Below are 18,925 nucleotides of genomic sequence, written 5' to 3' on the forward strand. Positions count from 1 at the left end.
ATTGAGGATTTTGGATAAGAAATAAATTTAGCCGACATATGTTCGAACCCGGCCTCAAATAAGAACATTCTATCATTATTTCAATTCAAGTTCACATTTATTTAGCAAAAGAAGATTTCTGTATTATAACCACATAACAGGCCACACTACAGTACTATACAGGCCGGGTGAATTGAATGGTTTACGAGGATATCAGTCGCGTTTGAAATCCACCGGGTTTATTTTGGACGCGATAAGTTTACTTTAAATGGTTTTCATTTGATCATAGGAAATGTAGAAAATGAAAACAAAGAAGGATAATAGAGATCAACAGAGACCAACACTGTTGCTGTTATTATTTATTTATACTGGGCGACCTCTTCAGTCAAAGACTGGTCTCCCATAGGGTCCAGATATAACCAGTGGCTGTGTACATGTCTCGAAAGATGCACGTCATATATATAAACTTTATTTATTCACGAGACTGATGTACAGTACAACTCATTCAATCAACATTGATTGTTTTTACACAAGTTCGTAATATTACAAAATAATCCAAGGGCCATATAAATACGAAAAAAGTAAGAAAAAAATTGAAATTGAAAAGAAAATGAGCATGAGCTAGATGTTTACATAGTCATTATCCGAGAAGACTCGTTCTATACCAACAGAATGATAGCGTAAGTGAGCCTCGAACACTTGGTGAACGGAGTGATGGCAGTAAACTATAGGTTATCAGTTGCTTGCACTCACTCTAGGAGAATCTAGGCCTGCCCTCGTAGCACAGGTTCCTCCAAAAAAACGACCGCTAAATCGAGGCGACGAAACACCACATAATGAAATATCCTGTAGGCCTAAGTTTTTTTTGGTTAGGAAAACAAAAAATCAATATTTAACATTATACCATATGAAAATCTTTTATTTTAATAGTAAGCCTAGGCCTAACAGACAATCGATACAATTTGACACAAGGTAGAGCATTGATTTAATTAGCATGGTTTAGATAGATGAACCTATTAAAACGGAGGAGTAATTAAATAACAGTCATAACTTCAGTCTATTTTATTTATATTCAACCTGTTAGTGGCGGTTTCATCGCCGTTGGTTGTGAACTGAAAAAATAAAATAAACATCTTTCCCGATTATCATTCATTTTCATTCATTTATTCTTTATTTCGTAATCAAATGTACATATACAGATACAAAGCTCATTAACTAATATACATAATAAAACAATACAATAAAAATACAAACGCCCATGAACCACTAACTGGTAATTCGTGTAGGCCTACATTAAATTCAATCTCTCGGAGTAAAAATCCCCAGTTTGCATCCATTGATAAGCCGTATAAGGTCTTTCTCATAAGGCACATAACAAGGATATTATTAGAGTGGTTTTTTAAACTTCTAAATTTAGAACGCCAACTGTTATACCGAACAGACGAATTTTAGTACATACTACACTACAGTGTTTTAATAGGCATATTATTCTAATCATTATTATTATGAACAATACATGTTACATATTATAAACATAAAGCGCCTGAATTACGAACGTTCTCAATCAATTATAGCAGTATTGCCATAGAGGTGTAGGCATACGTAATTGAGAGACGTTACTGTACAAATCCAGCATTATCTCATGTGAGCTCATTATGCTGCATGAAAGAACGTGCAATTAGCATAAATATCGACAAAATTAAGAATGACACTGCTTTGAAATTGCTTCTTAGATGTGCTGTACAAGGTCGTGGAATTAAGACGCGCGGGTATCAATGCTGATAACGTTTGTAGACAAGGATTTCCAGTAACATCTCAAATATTGGGTAAATATACATACACTTATCGACGCCTTTTAACGATTGATTTTAAGTTTATGTACAGAAAATTGCTTGATTGTAGCCTAGAGTATCTATTAATACTAAATTAATATACGAAGTTATCAATTCTTCTGGGAGCGCTGATAGCGAACTGCACAGGATTGAAAATATTATATTCGTAGAGCTGCTGAAGAATATCAAACGATAAAACCAAAATAATGAGCCACATAGTTTCGAGGGTGAACACCTTAAACAATATTCCATATTCTCATTCTATTTTTTTTTAGTTTTAGTTGTAGGGGAGGGAGATCATACTCTCAAGTTAATTGTAGGTATATTGTAAGTGATATTATAATTTGTTAAAGAATGTAACTGAAATGCAATCCACCCAGGAGCGGTGATTTTATTTTATTGTATTATATTTTCAGTTCCACCCAAGATAGCTGATTCCCTCAGGTGTATCCAGACAATTATCATAATTATTTTCGTAGTATCATATGCAACATTCTAACTACAGTATCACATATGACATTATACTCGCGTACCAACGTTAAAAATAACTCAATTGGTACAGTTGTGACGAACGTATGACACTGTATCATGGGAACGTTTATAAGATACTGGGCAGAATTTAGATACTACGTTAAATCGCGTGCCTATGAAGACATCTTCATTGAGTTTGCTATGACCTAATGTAAACTGTTTTATTCTGTTTAAAGGTCTTTTTGGTTTGATTACAAATCGTACGACCTTACTATTAAATTGTTATAGATTGTAAATGATTACTAATGTTATTAATAATAAACACAAGAAGTATATATTAATGCGGCAGAGTTATACCAGCATGTACGCGTATAAGGTGTATGGTTAACTCAGTGTCAGTTATATACGATATATAACTTTAAAAATGTTTATGTTTCTATCATATAGAAATATTGAAAATGGGGTTCAGATCGGTGTTCCAGTCATTTATCGGCCGTTTGTTGAGGGTCAAATCAGTGGATGTATCTGGCAACGACAAACAGGAGGTTCCTGGGAAACTCTCCCGATGTCTTTCTACCCTGGATTTGGTATCCTTAGGCGTTGGCAGTTGCATGGGAACCGGAATGTACGTAGTGTCCGGTTTGGTGGCAAGGGAAATGGCTGGACCGGGGGTAATCATTTCATTTATGATAGCAGCTCTAGCCTCTATATTATCAGGTAAGTTACGTTTTTATATACAAAAAAATGTCTAATTATGTACATCGGTGATGGTATTCAGTCCACGAACACCCACACATTTTTATATGAACCTTTGTTGGTGGTGTGTTGATATTATTGGTTACGGCTTTTGTACGCGCGTTCAAATGTTGATGATAATAATAATACTTTTGTACGCGCATGTTCAAAGACCTTGTAACATTTATTTACTTAAATACTCATAAGAAATACCAATAAAGCATAGTTTAACCGCATTATTCAATACACGCGTGACATAAAACATCGTGCATAATAATTACATCACTCTGACCCTGAAATATTATGACTGCTTTAATTTGATACTTAACACAGTATCCTCATAATTATAGTTATGCAACCTAAATTAGAATGCTATTTAAACCTCAACTCAGCTAAACTATTTTTTAAAATTTATTGACATTACCACAGGGTAATTTGGTCTCCTGATTAAAAAACACAACTCTTGCAGGCCTACTGTACAATGTATGGCTAACATATTTGATAGATACAGAGAATGTAATAATATTTCTAATCATAAGTTTGTCATAATGTCGAATTCTTTTCATATCTTATTGCAATTTATATCCGCTAATCTTCTTCTCGATACAGTGGACTCAGGGTGTCCGAGCAGCAGCTGTCGTTAACGATAAGGTTCCCCCGTGCCTAACGATCATGTGCCAATCTATCTGTTGCCATGGTTGTACGACCAGTCTTTGCTGTTACTCCATCCATCCATCTTAGCTTGTCCTCTTGACCGTTTACCTTGCACAGCTCCCATTAAAATATCTTGTTCTAGTCCCCGGTATCTAGCCGAAAAGTTGTAATTATTGTCTTTCAACAAATTCCATAAGCCTCCGTTTTGTCCGATCTTATCCAATTAAATTCCATATTATTGAAATGTGTGTTTTTCTGAGACTACAGCACAATTAAATAAAAAACGAAACAAAACAGAAGAGTACACAGCCATCCTCTAACATTCAGTGCTGTAATGGCAGATGGAAGAATTAAGAAATGCTATTTCGTATCGTAATTTCAAGTTCAACTCATCCTCTCTTTAAAACAATTGATGACGCGCACATTTATTATAGTTCACGAGCCAGATTCACAATTATTATTGTAGGTTTTGCCAAATGAAAAATTAACTATTTTGTTAGTTAAACAATACACGGCACAACAATCGTTCGAATATAAATCGTGCCAGACTACATTATAATGCCTTATGTCGGTATAAGGTAGGCAATAGAGTCTAGTAAATAAGCAATTTGGCAAACCAATATGGCAAATACGTGCTTCTGTGTTCTGTGTGTAGAGTAACTTAAAATTATGCTGTGGAATTGGTTGAAGACAGTCTGTAGTTAAATTTATCGAGCATTAAGATATCAGAACCGATACCACAATGACACAAATCATAATCATTTTCAGTGTTGTCAGCATTGGCATTTTGAACGTTCAACATTATTACATCACCATGATAATTAGACGTCATAACCATCTGCATAGTCAGGTTTGCTAATTAATATCTAATATTTAATCATCATATTTCCATCAACATATTCGTTGTTAACACTCTTATCATTATCATATTCTTCGTCGTCATTGTCTTCATATACATTAATCATCGTCATCATCACGATCGTTATCATTGATGTCATTACCGTTATCATTAATGTTATAAAAATAATCTTCATCATTATCATTTTCAAAAGCCTCATCTGCATATTCTTAAATGCATATTATTTTTGTATTATTGTTTTATTACAAGAGCCAATTACAGGATAGATACTATTTTATTATTTTATTATTTTATTTTATTTTATTATCGTGCTTATAAACCAAGTCTCATTCGAGGCTTGATGAGTGGAGTTGAAAGAGTCTTGAATAACAACCCTGGTAATAGGTAAAGATTGAACCCTTGGACCTTGAGATTGGAAGGAAAGTACCTTAATCAACAAGCTACAGCTCCACTACTATTAACATTATTCTATTGTTTTTAATTATTATTATTATTATTATTATTATTAATCTTCATTAGCATAATCACTGTGACTAGTCATTGCAACCATTTATCATCACCATAATTCAGCATCTAAAAAGTAAAACCGGTAATAGACGAAACCACTTCAATAGATTGTTAAACTATCGACAAACTCATCACGTATTACCAAAATGTACACTTCATGTCAACAACATTCACGGCTTAGTGACGAAAATGACGTCATACGTGACGACACAAACATGACACATTCTCAAACATTAGCAAACACAAACATGATTTAGTCAAGAGAGACTATCAATAATTTTAATTAGAAATTCTCTTTTATCTTATTCAATGCAATCATTTTTATAATGTTATTCTGGAAACAGTGTGCTTATTATACGGTACTTATACAATATTTAAGCTTAGGGTTTGCGAATTTTCTTTTTCTCTTTGTACGTTTGTTGATATGGATGAAATTTCCGAAATAAAAGAAAATGAATATAATTATAAGAGAGGACGATCATTTGTATGCACTCATCCACAAACATGGGTTAGGAAATTGTTTCAAACTACAAATTATAGTCGAGCTAACGTATTTTACCCTGTTTGATCTTTGACCTGTGTTAAAGCCCATTGGACGGCAAGAAAATGACGTTATATATTTTTCCGATTCCCAACCCCCCCCCCATCCCACCAAAAAATACAATAATATAATGTAAACAGCGCAAACATTTAAACAGAAAGAAAGTACTCAATTTAATTATTTAATCTCATCTAAAAATATGTTTCCATCTCGAGAACAGTCTTATTAAAGGTAATTACGATATTACGTATTCACTTTAAGCGTGGTTCCCACTAGCGACGCAACGCAAGGACGTAACGCAACGCAAGTGAATTGACCAATCACAAGTGATGGCTTATTCGCTTTTGATTGCTAACTGTCTATAACTTCGCCTGTCATTGGTTAAAACGCTTGCGTTGCGTTTACGTCCTTGCGTTACGTTCTAGTGGGAACCAAGCTTTAGTTCGACCAATATGATACGTAACAGTACAAATGATACTGAAATACATGATAGAATTTTGTTATTTCGTCATCTATAGTGACACGAATGCATTTAACTGAATTGAATTAGGTTATTGCATAACAATTGTAAACCATATCGATTTCTAAATTAAATATCACGAATTTCTAATTTTAATAAACATACAAATCCAATACTATTTTTCAGTGCTATGCTGATTCCAAAGATGAATCGAATAATAAATATTATAATGATATTTATGTCAGGTGATAGTTATTTGCTAAAGCTCTGTCTACACTATCAAACTAGTTTGACAAAAAAGAAAGGTGTGATGTGTTCAAATATGGTAGTGATATGACGTCACCGTGTGTATTACGGGCACACCACATTAGACAGAGCTTACCACTACATTATCCTCGTCTAAATTATGTATAATTATGTAAATATATATAATCATTTATATCATAAGAACAGTCCCATATCCCAATTAGTATATCTCGCTTCCTCACCGCCTAATTGCACATGATTTACAAAGTGATAGTAAACATAAAAAACACAGAAAAACACACTGCAGCAAGAATGAATGAGCTCGATATAAAAGGGCATGGAACTACAAGCAAATTGCTTAGTTTTCATCTTAAATTGTGAAAGATTATTTGAATTTCTCAGTATTCTACCGTTGCATTCACACATAGAAGGTGGAATTAGATCTGCTGTTCTGATAGATTTATGAAGGTGGTGGGCCAATTTACGGCAGTGTTGTGTTCCACTCACGACAGTGTCCAACCACAGCAGTGTTCCACCCACAGCAGCGTTCAACCTACAGTAGTGTTCCATCTACTGCGGTGTTCTAAACACAGCAGTGTTTCCCCCTACTGCAGTGTTCAACTCTAAAATAATACAATATCGTAATAAGAACAAACAGAAATGTTGATAATACAAATGATTTCATTCGAATGACTTCAAATACCACATTCATGTCACCGATTAAAAGTCCTTTATGAGTGTTACAAAATCAACATTCAATTTTTTTCTCTCATTGAATCGTTCATCTATATGTTAAATTATTCAAGACTTAAAATCGATTTTTAGGATTTTATTACTGCGTTAGCTACGTAACGCATGCAGCTGCATTTCAATCTATAATATCATCTGTCTCACGCGTATATTATTTTTTTTATTCAAAAAACATCTAGTAATATAATTTAATACCATACACAATTTATTATAAAACCGGACTGTTAATTATTGATTTTTTCTTATTTAAATGCTTGCAACATAGAACACGTTTAGTTTATAAATGCAATTCAGGATGAGGATTCTGTTATATTTGAAATGTGTTCTAGCATTTGTCCGACAAAGTAAAACAAAATGATGATGGTGATGATGATGATACGAGTAAGAAATTGATGATGATACGAGTAAGAAATTGATGATGATACGAGTAAGAAATTGATGATGATACGAGTAAGAAATTGATGATGATACGAGTAAGAAATTGATGATGATACGAGTAAGAAATTGATGATGATACGAGTAAGAAATTGATGATGATACGAGTAAGAAATTGATGATGATACGAGTAAGAAATTGATGATGATACGAGTAAGAAATTGATGATGATACGAGTAAGAAATTGATGATGATACGAGTAAGAAATTGATGATGATACGAGTAAGAAATTGATGATGATACGAGTAAGAAATTGATGATGATACGAGTAAGAAATTGATGATGATACGAGTAAGAAATTGATGATGATACGAGTAAGAAATTGATGATGATACGAGTAAGAAATTGATGATGATACGAGTAAGAAATTGATGATGATACGAGTAAGAAATTGATGATGATACGAGTAAGAAATTGATGATGATACGAGTAAGAAATTGATGATGATACGAGTAAGAAATTGATGATGATACGAGTAAGAAATTGATGATGATACGAGTAAGAAATTGATGATGATACGAGTAAGAAATTGATGATGATACGAGTAAGAAATTGATGATGATACGAGTAAGAAATTGATGATGATACGAGTAAGAAATTGATGATGATACGAGTAAGAAATTGATGATGATACGAGTAAGAAATTGATGATGATACGAGTAAGAAATTGATGATGATACGAGTAAGAAATTGATGATGATACGAGTAAGAAATTGATGATGATACGAGTAAGAAATTGATGATGATACGAGTAAGAAATTGATGATGATACGAGTAAGAAATTGATGGTGATACGAGTAAGAAATTGATGGTGATACGAGTAAGAAATTGATGGTGATACGAGTAAGAAATTGATGGTGATACGAGTAAGAAATTGATGGTGATACGAGTAAGAAATTGATGGTGATACGAGTAAGAAATTGATGGTGATACGAGTAAGAAATTGATGGTGATACGAGTAAGAAATTGATGGTGATACGAGTAAGAAATTGATGGTGATGATGATGATACGAGTAAGAAATTTATGATGATACGAGTAAGAAATTGATGATGATGATGATGGGAGTAAGAAATTGATGATGATGATGGGAGTAAGACATTGATGGTGATGATGATGATGATGATGGGAGTAAGAAATTGATGATGATGATGATGATGGGAGTAAGAAATTGATGATGATGATGATGATGGGAGTAAGAAATTGATGATGATAATGATGATGATGATACGAGTAAGAAATGATGATGATGATGATGATGATGATGATGATGATGATGATGATGATGATAAGAAATTGATGATGATAATTATGACGATGATGATACGAGTAAGAATTCATGATGATACATTTTATGAATATGATTATGCGGATGTAGAAGATGAGGATTAAGATCATGTTGCTGATGATAGTGATGATGTTAATAATGATGATAATATTGTAATGACAATGAGGATGTCTGAAAACATTTTTACTTGAAGAATTAGATTTCCCTGAACATTATATTTAAGTACATTGTTATTCCACCGAAATTATACCATTGCTTAGATTATAGGCTTACTACAAACAAATAAACAAAGTTAAATTAACGAAATAGAAGAATTATCGTCTTATTTGTAGAATAATTGACGGTAACGAGACATAATAGGCACTTTCATGGCACGCACGTGACCTCCGCATTTAAATTAATGCTCAAAATTAATCCACATTATCATAATGGAATTCTTCCAGTTATCTACGAGCCGCTCGATGTATCGCTGTTTTACAAGTATTTATGGAAATACCGTTGATTAAAATTTGCCTGTGTGCAATGATCTGTACACGTTGTAAAGAGAAAGCCTAGGCTCGTGTTTAGAATCTGTAGTTGACAGTGTAATTTATGATAGCCTAGGTATAAACGGACTACAGCTACTACGAATCAATAAATAATCAACGCCCGAAGCTACGAATATTTAAATGATGTGTGCAGCATGTATTTTTGGCGCGCTGCTGCAGACGACACTTATTTCCCAGAAGTGTAAATTCACATTTAAAAAATGTTTTATTGGTTCTTTATGTTGTTAAAATGTGCTATATATGTCAATAATGCCTGTCAAAATATACGATTTGTATTTGATAAATAGTGTTAGAAAATTCCACGTTTAGGCCTATATTTCAATTGGATTTATCGAGTCAGTGCTTGTTCTGCTTCTCTGTGAAGGTGTCAAGTTAACAACATAAATTATGCAGGATCGTTTAATTAATTATTGAAAAAATATCAAACACAGGCAACTAGGCAAATTCCAGAATATTAAATGCTACCACCATAAATTTCCCTGCGCCAGTACGGCGAGCGCAGTGTTAATATTTTATCGAACACCGCAAATGGCTTTCTGACATGTAGGCCTAACCTGCTCAGCATAGCGCCCGTTCAGGCTTAATTATTTACTCGGGTAGCATTATTATATTTTTTCCTATGAGGTTAAGGCAGAAATCATGAATAATTCATTACCTTAATTATTGTCTATTACAGTATAAAGAATTGCAAGATAGATGATCTACTTCCTAATTATTGATTCCTACCCACCAACAATAGTGATAACTGTGCCTAAAACCAACTTACTCTGGCAAATAAGAAGCCTGACAACAACTCAGAATTACGGAAAGAGAAATTAAACACAGTAGACATTTATTCAATTAACTATTGCAATTTGCGGTAACCGACCTATAAACCACATCTCCGTACTTACTTAAGTTATTATTATGTTAAATAAACGATTAAGTGTAATACATTGATTACTTAACGCGTGTTGACGCAAAATGAATGACGTTGTTGACACTAAAAAGCATTACAGGAATTCCAATGCGTTTATGCCAAGCGTTGACAAATGTGTAAACGCGTTAGAATTGCTCCATCTGGAACACCTTAATGATGCACAGTTACACTTTAGGTATGAAACTTGAACACATAGGCCCTACAATATTATTTCAGAAACATGTAAATTAAAATGCGTCAAAACCAACTTTTTCTTTTATCTGTTTGAAAAATTCAATGATTCTCTTTAACATTTGTCTTTAACGTTTTCCTTCGATCGAGGAATGAGTAGTAATACTGATTAAACCTAACATTTTTTTAGAATCGCCCACCCACGCGCGCAATACAATCTTCTCCAGCTTTTTAATTTTTTAGGTTCATTGGTATGTATTTGATAAAATAATAACATGGCAACATTCTCAAGCTTTTTAAAATTGTTGGATTCATTTGTATGTAGGCCTATTTCATAACATCTTTTAAATCCGACGGAGGTTCGATCCAAATTAAGATACAACGCATTAAATCGAAAATATGCCAACAGATTCAAATTTATTCTGTAAAAAAACCCCCAAAAATTGAAGGAATTAAATGGCAGCTCCGATTTTAAAATGTATTTTGTATTTAAACATTGGTTAAAAAAACATTGGTAATAAACCCACTTATTTGGAGTCGTGGATTCAAGACCTTTAAAAATAGTGCTCCTAAATGACTTTTTTTCAAACATGTTAAATCCGGAGCTACCCTTCCAATTGTAAATTTTTGTTATGATTTCAGGCGTTTGTTACGCTGAATTTGGAGTTAGAGTACCGAAAACCACCGGATCAGCCTATATGTACAGTTACGTCACAGTAGGAGAGTTCTGCGCATTTGTGATTGGATGGAATCTTATATTAGAATATCTTATTGGTACAGCAGCTGGTGCTAGTGCATTAAGTAGCTGTTTTGATTCTCTGTTTCAACACTCATATAGTAATTTTATGATGGATAATGTCGGAGGGTTTGGAATACATAGTAAGTAACCTTCACAGTGTGTTTTCCCCTCCTCCCCGCCCTCCTCCCTCTCTTTCATAATGTTATACGCTGACCACTAACAGTAAAGATATTTTGGTTTTCAGCGACCCCGGTTCGAATCATACCTCTCCTTAATTTTGTATCATTATTAAATTACAAACTTAATCCTATGTGGTTAAATAAAATAATAAACGTGTGTTTGAATCATTTCAGATAAAACATACCCCGATGTCTTGGCTATGCTCATCGCTATCATTATGACGTTGGTCATCGCAGCTGGGGTTCAAAAGTCAATTTTGTTCAACAACGTACTCAATATAATTAACGTAGCTGCTTGGGTCTTTATTATCGTAGCAGGACTGTTTTTTGCTAATGGTGAAAACTGGAGAGAAAATGGATTCTTTCCCTACGGTTTCTCAGGGGTAAGATTGTAACATTAAAAAAAATAAACGCCTATACATTATGTGACGGCGTAAACGCACTAAATGTAGACCATAGACATATTGCTTCGTGTACATCAGCAATATACGTGTTTGATTTTGATGTTTAGGCTCTATAGCCTAAAACAAATTGCATGTGTTTTACGTAAATTTGTTAAACATGCAGTGTTCAACTCGTCTATACACGTTTGCGTAAACGACATGTTACATGTGTAGACGCGACGTGTTTGACACATCAGTATTGTATTGTGCAATTGACGTTAAATGTATATCGATTCGTACGGTATACCGTAGGACACACGATCATAAAAATAATCCAGTGGACGCGACACGCTAGAAAATAAGCTAAATCGGCAAACATATAGTGTGTACCAAACCTAGTAGACATAACTACAAAGCAACTTGAATTAAACGCGTTATACATCCACATTATCATCTATAAATTATTATTATTATTATTACTAAATTATTAATGTAGTTTGTATTAACATGTGCCAATACACTATTATTCAAATACACCTCCGTAAACAATGGGTAGGCAAACTATTATTGTTATCGCAGAGAATAATCATTTTCTCCATGGTTACTTTAATTAACACGCTTTCAAAGATTAGATGTACATTACCGCTACTAATGAACAAAATAAATATTTGAAAGCCCATTATGCTTTCTTATGACACGTTTTTAATAGCTAAATATAGATAAATGAACATATTTCATTACATATTAAGTAGTTTCTCTCCAATAAGCTCCATAAACAAGCATCATTAATCGGAAATATTTCATGTTAAATTTATTATACCCAACTTTGAGACAATATCAATTATTAAGATACATGTTTCATGTAGCTGTTTATTACAATGTAATGAGGTTCTGTCAATATCTTTATTTATAACCATTTGAAGTGTAGAACTTGTCTCTTTAACAATATAACATACCGCAATTACAAGTCGTGGACCTTAATTAACAAAAGGGCAATAAATATAGGCCTATGTAGTTTGATCTGTTCCAGGATGTATATTATGGCGTTGATACAAATTAACAATATCAATTTCATTTCATCTTTTATTTATGAAAAAAAAAATACATAGTACAACATTCTCGATAGCTCAAGAACAAATTAGTGTCTACATTATTATAAATATAAAGGAAAATACATATAAATATATAAATAAACCGACGCCACATAGTCACATGGTTAATACAATAGCTTCTAGATTGGATGATGGAAGAGCAAAATCATAAATGCATTTCGTGACCATATTGCCTGTCCTCCCTAACCTGCACAACATGCCATACACCACTTTACACTGAAGTTCATAGAATGGACAAATGTGGTTTTCTACAAACATGGTGCTGGCACTGCATGACCTAGGTTTAAAGGAGCATTGTTGAAGTACACCTTTAGTGCTTCCATAGATAAACCAATTATTATATTTGTTCTTGGTCTTTGTATACAGGTTCTAACTGGTGCTGCAACGTGTTTCTATGCTTTTATCGGATTTGACATAATAGCAACGACTGGTGAAGAGGCTAAGGACCCCAGCCGTTCAATTCCTATTGCTATCATTGTTTCTCTTGTCATTTGTCTTATTGGCAAGTATAAATCATTTAAGTCATTGGTAATATTCTCTCCCCCACTTTCCATTTTTTTTTTATTATCAATTAATTGTTTTCGTTGTCTTCACGTTCTGTTCATTTTTGTCTACACCAAACTATTATCCATCCCAATCATTACCTTAAATTATCAACGTCAGTAGGCCTATCATTACACCTCCTCCACAACATCATCCTAAAAAACTTTAGATTTTCAACGTATTGAGTTTTAAAGTAGCCCGTCTTAATCCGCATACTCACAATAAATAAACATGACGTCATCATGTTTGTCGCAAATCGAAAGTCCCGTTATTGTCATTGGAACTATCAACTAGACAATTATATTTTTCTTTATAATAGGTCGCCAATCATTTTCTTTTAAAATACTATAAGCTTTTATGTTATACTTCCAGGCTATGTAACAGTGAGTATGGTGCTAACGCTAGCCGTGCCCTACTATCGAATCAACCCAGAGTCGCCTCTGATGGATATGTTTGTAATGAACCACGCCGTCAACGGAAAATACCTGGTAGCGATTGGTGCTGTAGCCGGCTTAACGGTCAGTCTTCTAGGCTCAATATTTCCTATGCCTAGAGTTATATATGCTATGTCAACAGATGGCCTACTATTTAGGTGAGTTATTTGTCAAATATTACTGTAGAAAAAATGTGTTACATCCTCTTTGGAGCATTATTTGACCGTTTAAATAGCAAGCCATCGCTTAATTCAGTGATACTTAGACCGACAACCCAAAGGTACCAAATTCAGTATTACAGTTCTATAAATACCTGGAAATGTAATGCATTAGCGTAACACAGGTAAAAGGGGCCTTTAGTTTAGTATTTCTGGTGGACTCTCCAGCACTGGGCCCCTTAAGCTCCGAGCCCCCGTGTTAGCCAGTGGGTGCTCATAGGCGTTACGTTAATGGTCTAACGCTATACTAATAAACATAATTAATTTTAATGTGCTACGTAACTTAACTACGTTACTTAATAATAATATTGTGTTATGAATACTTCAATTATTTAGGTTTCTTTCGAACATCAATGTCAGGACACAAACACCAGCTGTAGCGACAATAATCTCCGGATTACTCGCTGCCATCATGGCCTTACTTGTGAAATTAGGAGACCTGATAGAAATGATGTCAATCGGAACACTCCTGGCTTACACATTGGTTTCAATGAGCGTCCTTATTTTACGGTATCAACCGTACACAGACATCAAAATGTCAATTAACACTACCTTTGAGTATGAGACATTTGATAACGATGAAATAGAAGAAGCGAAAGCGGAGGTCAATGGAGCGAGTCAACATCAGCAGACGAAAGTTAACGAAGATGGCAGTGTATCACTTCTAAAAAATACATCGTCATCAGTTAACGAAGCACCGAAATCTAAACAATCATACGGAGCAGTGGAACAAGAGAACCAGGATGACGGGTTCAAATCATACTCTGATAAAGATTTGACTTTATCTAGATTAAGAGAAAGAATGTACAACTTGTATTCGGAAATTCGTAGAATTTTAGGATTTTCTGCTGATAACAAACTTCCAAGTGCAGCGTCAGGTCGTTCTGTGACCTACTCAACGTTATGTTTATTTGCACTGATATTTATTTTATGTTCATTAGCAATTTACGGTCAGAGAGATCATTCAAGATGGTGGGTGAAAATCCTGATCATAATCTTTATAGCTCTAATTGTTGCGTGTATATTGAATATAGTTCGTCAACCACAGAATCCAGACAAGTTAAAATTTATGGCACCCGCCGTACCTTTATTACCTATAGCTGCTATGTTCATTAATATTTACCTGATGCTAAATCTATCTACCCTCACATGGATCCGATTTGGTGTGTGGATGGCAATCGGTAAGTTTTAAAAGCCTAGTCTGCAACCTATTTTAAACTAGAGAATTTTATATTTCAAACTCAACAATCTTCAAGTTTTTCAAACTTTACAGTTAACAAACTTGGCACACTAAAGAAACTGATTTGGAAAAATTAGTGAAGTGAAGTTTCTTAACAAATTAGATTACAGAGGTTTGTCAGCAAATCGAATCACAGTCTTTGATCCCATCATCAATATATATATATATCTTTGCTTCGCTGAGTTTAAAAACATCAGCAAACTAGGTTGCACGGCATAACTTCTGCAAAGAATTTTTTTAAAGTTTGTCAAAAGGAAAAGAAATGTTTACGGGAGTTCCACAAGGGTACTGTGGCGTAATCGCGCCTACCAGTGCTTAATATCATTTCTATAAGTTCTATTTCGTTCTTGCTTTTTTCCAATTCCCTTTGGAAAATATGTAAACCTAGTCTACACTAGAAAAGAACATTTTTGTTTGCAAACTCAAGTTTGCTAGTGTACACAAGTGGTCGAACACTAGACAACATTTCTTGAACGAATACCATTGTAGGCTTTACTTTCTAGGACTAATTTTTAAAATTGCTTTTTTTCATTTCACTTTGTACAAAATTCAGAATCAAAATCAAAATGTAATCCAAAAAATAATACTACGAAATAATTACGGTCATAGCATAATAATATAATATACTGATATTATCAAATGTTACCATTTTAAAATAACTATGACATACCAGAAATAACTCAGAGTTTCACACAATTTATCGCTGAATATTTGTCGAATCTTATGCTGGTAAGTTTACATTTATAACGGGTTTATTCATTACATATTACGCCATAATTTAGTAACTTATTAAAAATTGTTTGTGAAAGATGTAGTTATCCACATAATTTCTGATAAACAGAAGAAAGAATAAGTTTTCTTTTATTATGAAAGAGTTCTCTTTGTCATGCCTCGTCGTACGACGCTGTCTGAGCTGGCCTTAACTTTATTACTGTTTTCATTTGTTATCAGGTCTTATTATTTACTTCGGTTATGGAATTCGAAATAGTAATATAGAACCAAGATGTGTTAACATTACCAGCCGATCGTCTGATGGTAAAGACGCCATTTTGATGGGCACGAAAACGCCAGATGTAAGTGTTTACTTTTGATTAATAAAAATAATTAAAATTCGTTTTATTGTATGTCAACCACCCGACGCAGGTTGTAACATTAATTTGAAAATAATGCTGTCGGTGACAAAAAATGACCTCAAAATGTTTCACCTAGGAAGCCACCATACTTGCATTCAATTTTCCTTGATTGTTTTTAGAAAGAGACTGGCTTTTTTGGTGATCAATTTTGACCCGAACATTCCAGTTATAAATTATTTTATACTAATTTGTACCTCAATGAATAACTTAAAGTTTATAGTAACAGTAAGTATGCATTTACATGTTCATTCAGCCAGCAGATACTACAGTAGTCTATTTGTTTACGAAAGTTTTTCGCCGGTATGGACGGGACCATTTGTTTACGATTTTTTCCAACCGACATAAACTGAACTGGACCGTTTGTTTATGAATGCCGATCTATTATAGAGGACGCTATACGTTAAAAAAAATACTGCAAACCCATTAGGGTGCTATTAAAAATCTAGTAAACGTTATTTAAATCATTAAGGTGCCAAAGGTGGAAATGCTGTACCGAAATTGACTATACCATTTTGTTTACGAATGTTTCCAGCCGGTAAATGGATTCTACGGAATAAAACTGTACATACTGCGTATTATAATAGAAATATAACTAATCTTCCTATTTTCAGGTTGCTACTTCAGCGTCTATCATTCCAGCTCATGCTAGAAAAATGGCGGACAGTTCATACAGTGAACCATCGTCTGTTTCGTCAGACGGTGAGCAGTGACGTTGTTGTTGGCGTTCGCTGGATGGTAGTTTGTAGAGGAGTTTGTACAGTTTGCCTCCTTGCCAGACCATTAGATGTAATCCTGAAAAGTGCAATAATATTATTAGTTAAATGAGTATGTAGATATTTGTATAGTAGAATAGTATTGACGTTTTGTTATTAAATTACAATATCGGTGGCACGCCGCTGTTATAGACATGGAGGTATAACAATACACATTTATAACAACTCCATGGTTATAGACCTAGAAATATCTACATATAAAATAAATTAAGTTGCCTACTCTTTTCTGTTAATGAACGATTAAGATGTTAATAATTGATTTCTCGTTTTAATTCATATGGCAAATGTGTTTTTGTCACGTGAAAGGGAATATATGAATAGGTCGTTTACCTTTAGAGAAGTTTATATTTGAAAGATATTACTGATGGAAAAGTAAAAAGAAATATTCTTGAGGAAGGAATGGTGCAATGTTGGTAGATGGCATTTAAGGAAACATATGAGAGATATGGAAACATAAAAAGAAAATCTTACGATTAAAAAGTTGACCTGAGTCAAAAATATACAAAATATAGGCTTACAAAGTAAAAATGTTAATGTTTCCAATGATCATAATTTGCTAGCAATTTTCCTTTGTTTCATAATTATGGTTTTTCCCAAAAGGAAAGTAAACGCGTTTATACTGGGTAAAACGCGTTTTGTTTCCTGTGCACGAACCAAGCTTTGTCAAGCGGCGGCAGTATTTAGCAATATAAATCCTATAAAGTTCAATTTGGTGTTAATAAATTATATATTCCAAAAAATATTATAAAATTTAGGTATAAATCATTATTATAATTAATAGTATTGTTATAAAATATTATATATAGGCTATAATAGCATTTATAAGTTTAGTTATAATTCGTCTATTATACGTACAAATGCATTTAATTGCTACATCTGTATAAAATAATAAAAGCAAATAGATTTTTTCACTGGTCTATTATGTGTGGAAGTGGTAGTACCATTCTATTAGATGTCCATTCCATAAAAATAAAAGTTATTTAAAGTAAGTTTTTGTTTAATTGTCATGTGTACCAAAACAATTACTAATGTGCATCTGTAGACTAAGCCTAATCAAGAAGACATTTTTTAAATTGTTTACGAGTAAGGTCTACTACTACACAAAAGCTGACTGTATTACATTAAATGTGTATTTCATTGTTCTCTTCTTACCCGTGTAGTTTATCCTAGGCCCTAACCTACTCACAGAAATATCGCGTAATCCGTGTATTGTAAGTACTTAATACAGTCAGACACATATCTAGATGACTTGTGATAGTCAGTGAGACTCTATCTACTGACATGCTGAAGATTAGGTCAACAGCGTAACTACCCGTCAGAAAGATGAGGTGTCGCATAACAAAAAATGATGAATTATCAGGCAGTGATCGGCCTAGTTCATGGATCAAAGAATAGGAGGATGTGCATTAGTTTGAGATCAAGAGTTCCATGACTCTAGCCGACAGCCCACAATGTTACAGTTTAATTAACCGCATGGTAACAACGAAACGGTCGCATGTCTAATATATTGATTACTGCACATGTGCAACGATATTTAAGCTTGTTGGCTACGCTTCTTTCGCGCGTTCTTTGGTGGCATGATGTTTGTAGATGCTATCATTGTAATTAGTATAGGTTTCTGCCGCGATTGATCTATGCTAATGTTTTTTATGACCTGTAGTAGCCCTACATCTGAGACAATAACTATTTGTTGTCTCATTTGTTGTAAAATTACTATCAGCCTAGCCTAGGCCCAGGCCTTCTAGGCTTAAACTAGTAAATCATATGATTTACCGACA

General features: G+C 33.7%; 1 protein-coding gene across 2 annotated transcripts; it reads left to right on the forward strand.

The window, feature by feature from the left end:
- The first annotated feature begins 1,688 nt into the window (after positions 1 to 1,688).
- Positions 1,689 to 18,925, forward strand: LOC140045152 (solute carrier family 7 member 14-like). Of its 2 annotated transcripts, XM_072089918.1 has the most exons (9): positions 1,689 to 1,805; positions 2,730 to 2,999; positions 11,036 to 11,272; positions 11,486 to 11,694; positions 13,173 to 13,308; positions 13,722 to 13,941; positions 14,338 to 15,182; positions 16,193 to 16,314; positions 16,986 to 18,925. In XM_072089918.1, exons 2-9 carry the CDS (start codon positions 2,741 to 2,743, stop codon positions 17,082 to 17,084), a joined length of 2,127 nt encoding a protein of 708 aa, XP_071946019.1. In that variant the 5' UTR covers positions 1,689 to 1,805; positions 2,730 to 2,740; the 3' UTR covers positions 17,085 to 18,925. The 2 variants fall into 2 exon arrangements, with proteins under 2 accessions (XP_071946019.1, XP_071946020.1); XM_072089919.1 differs by lacking the exon at positions 1,689 to 1,805 and having other exon boundaries at positions 2,726 to 2,999.

The sequence above is a fragment of the Antedon mediterranea genome, chromosome 3 (genome assembly GCF_964355755.1).
Source record: "Antedon mediterranea chromosome 3, ecAntMedi1.1, whole genome shotgun sequence".
NCBI lineage: Eukaryota > Metazoa > Echinodermata > Crinoidea > Comatulida > Antedonidae > Antedon > Antedon mediterranea.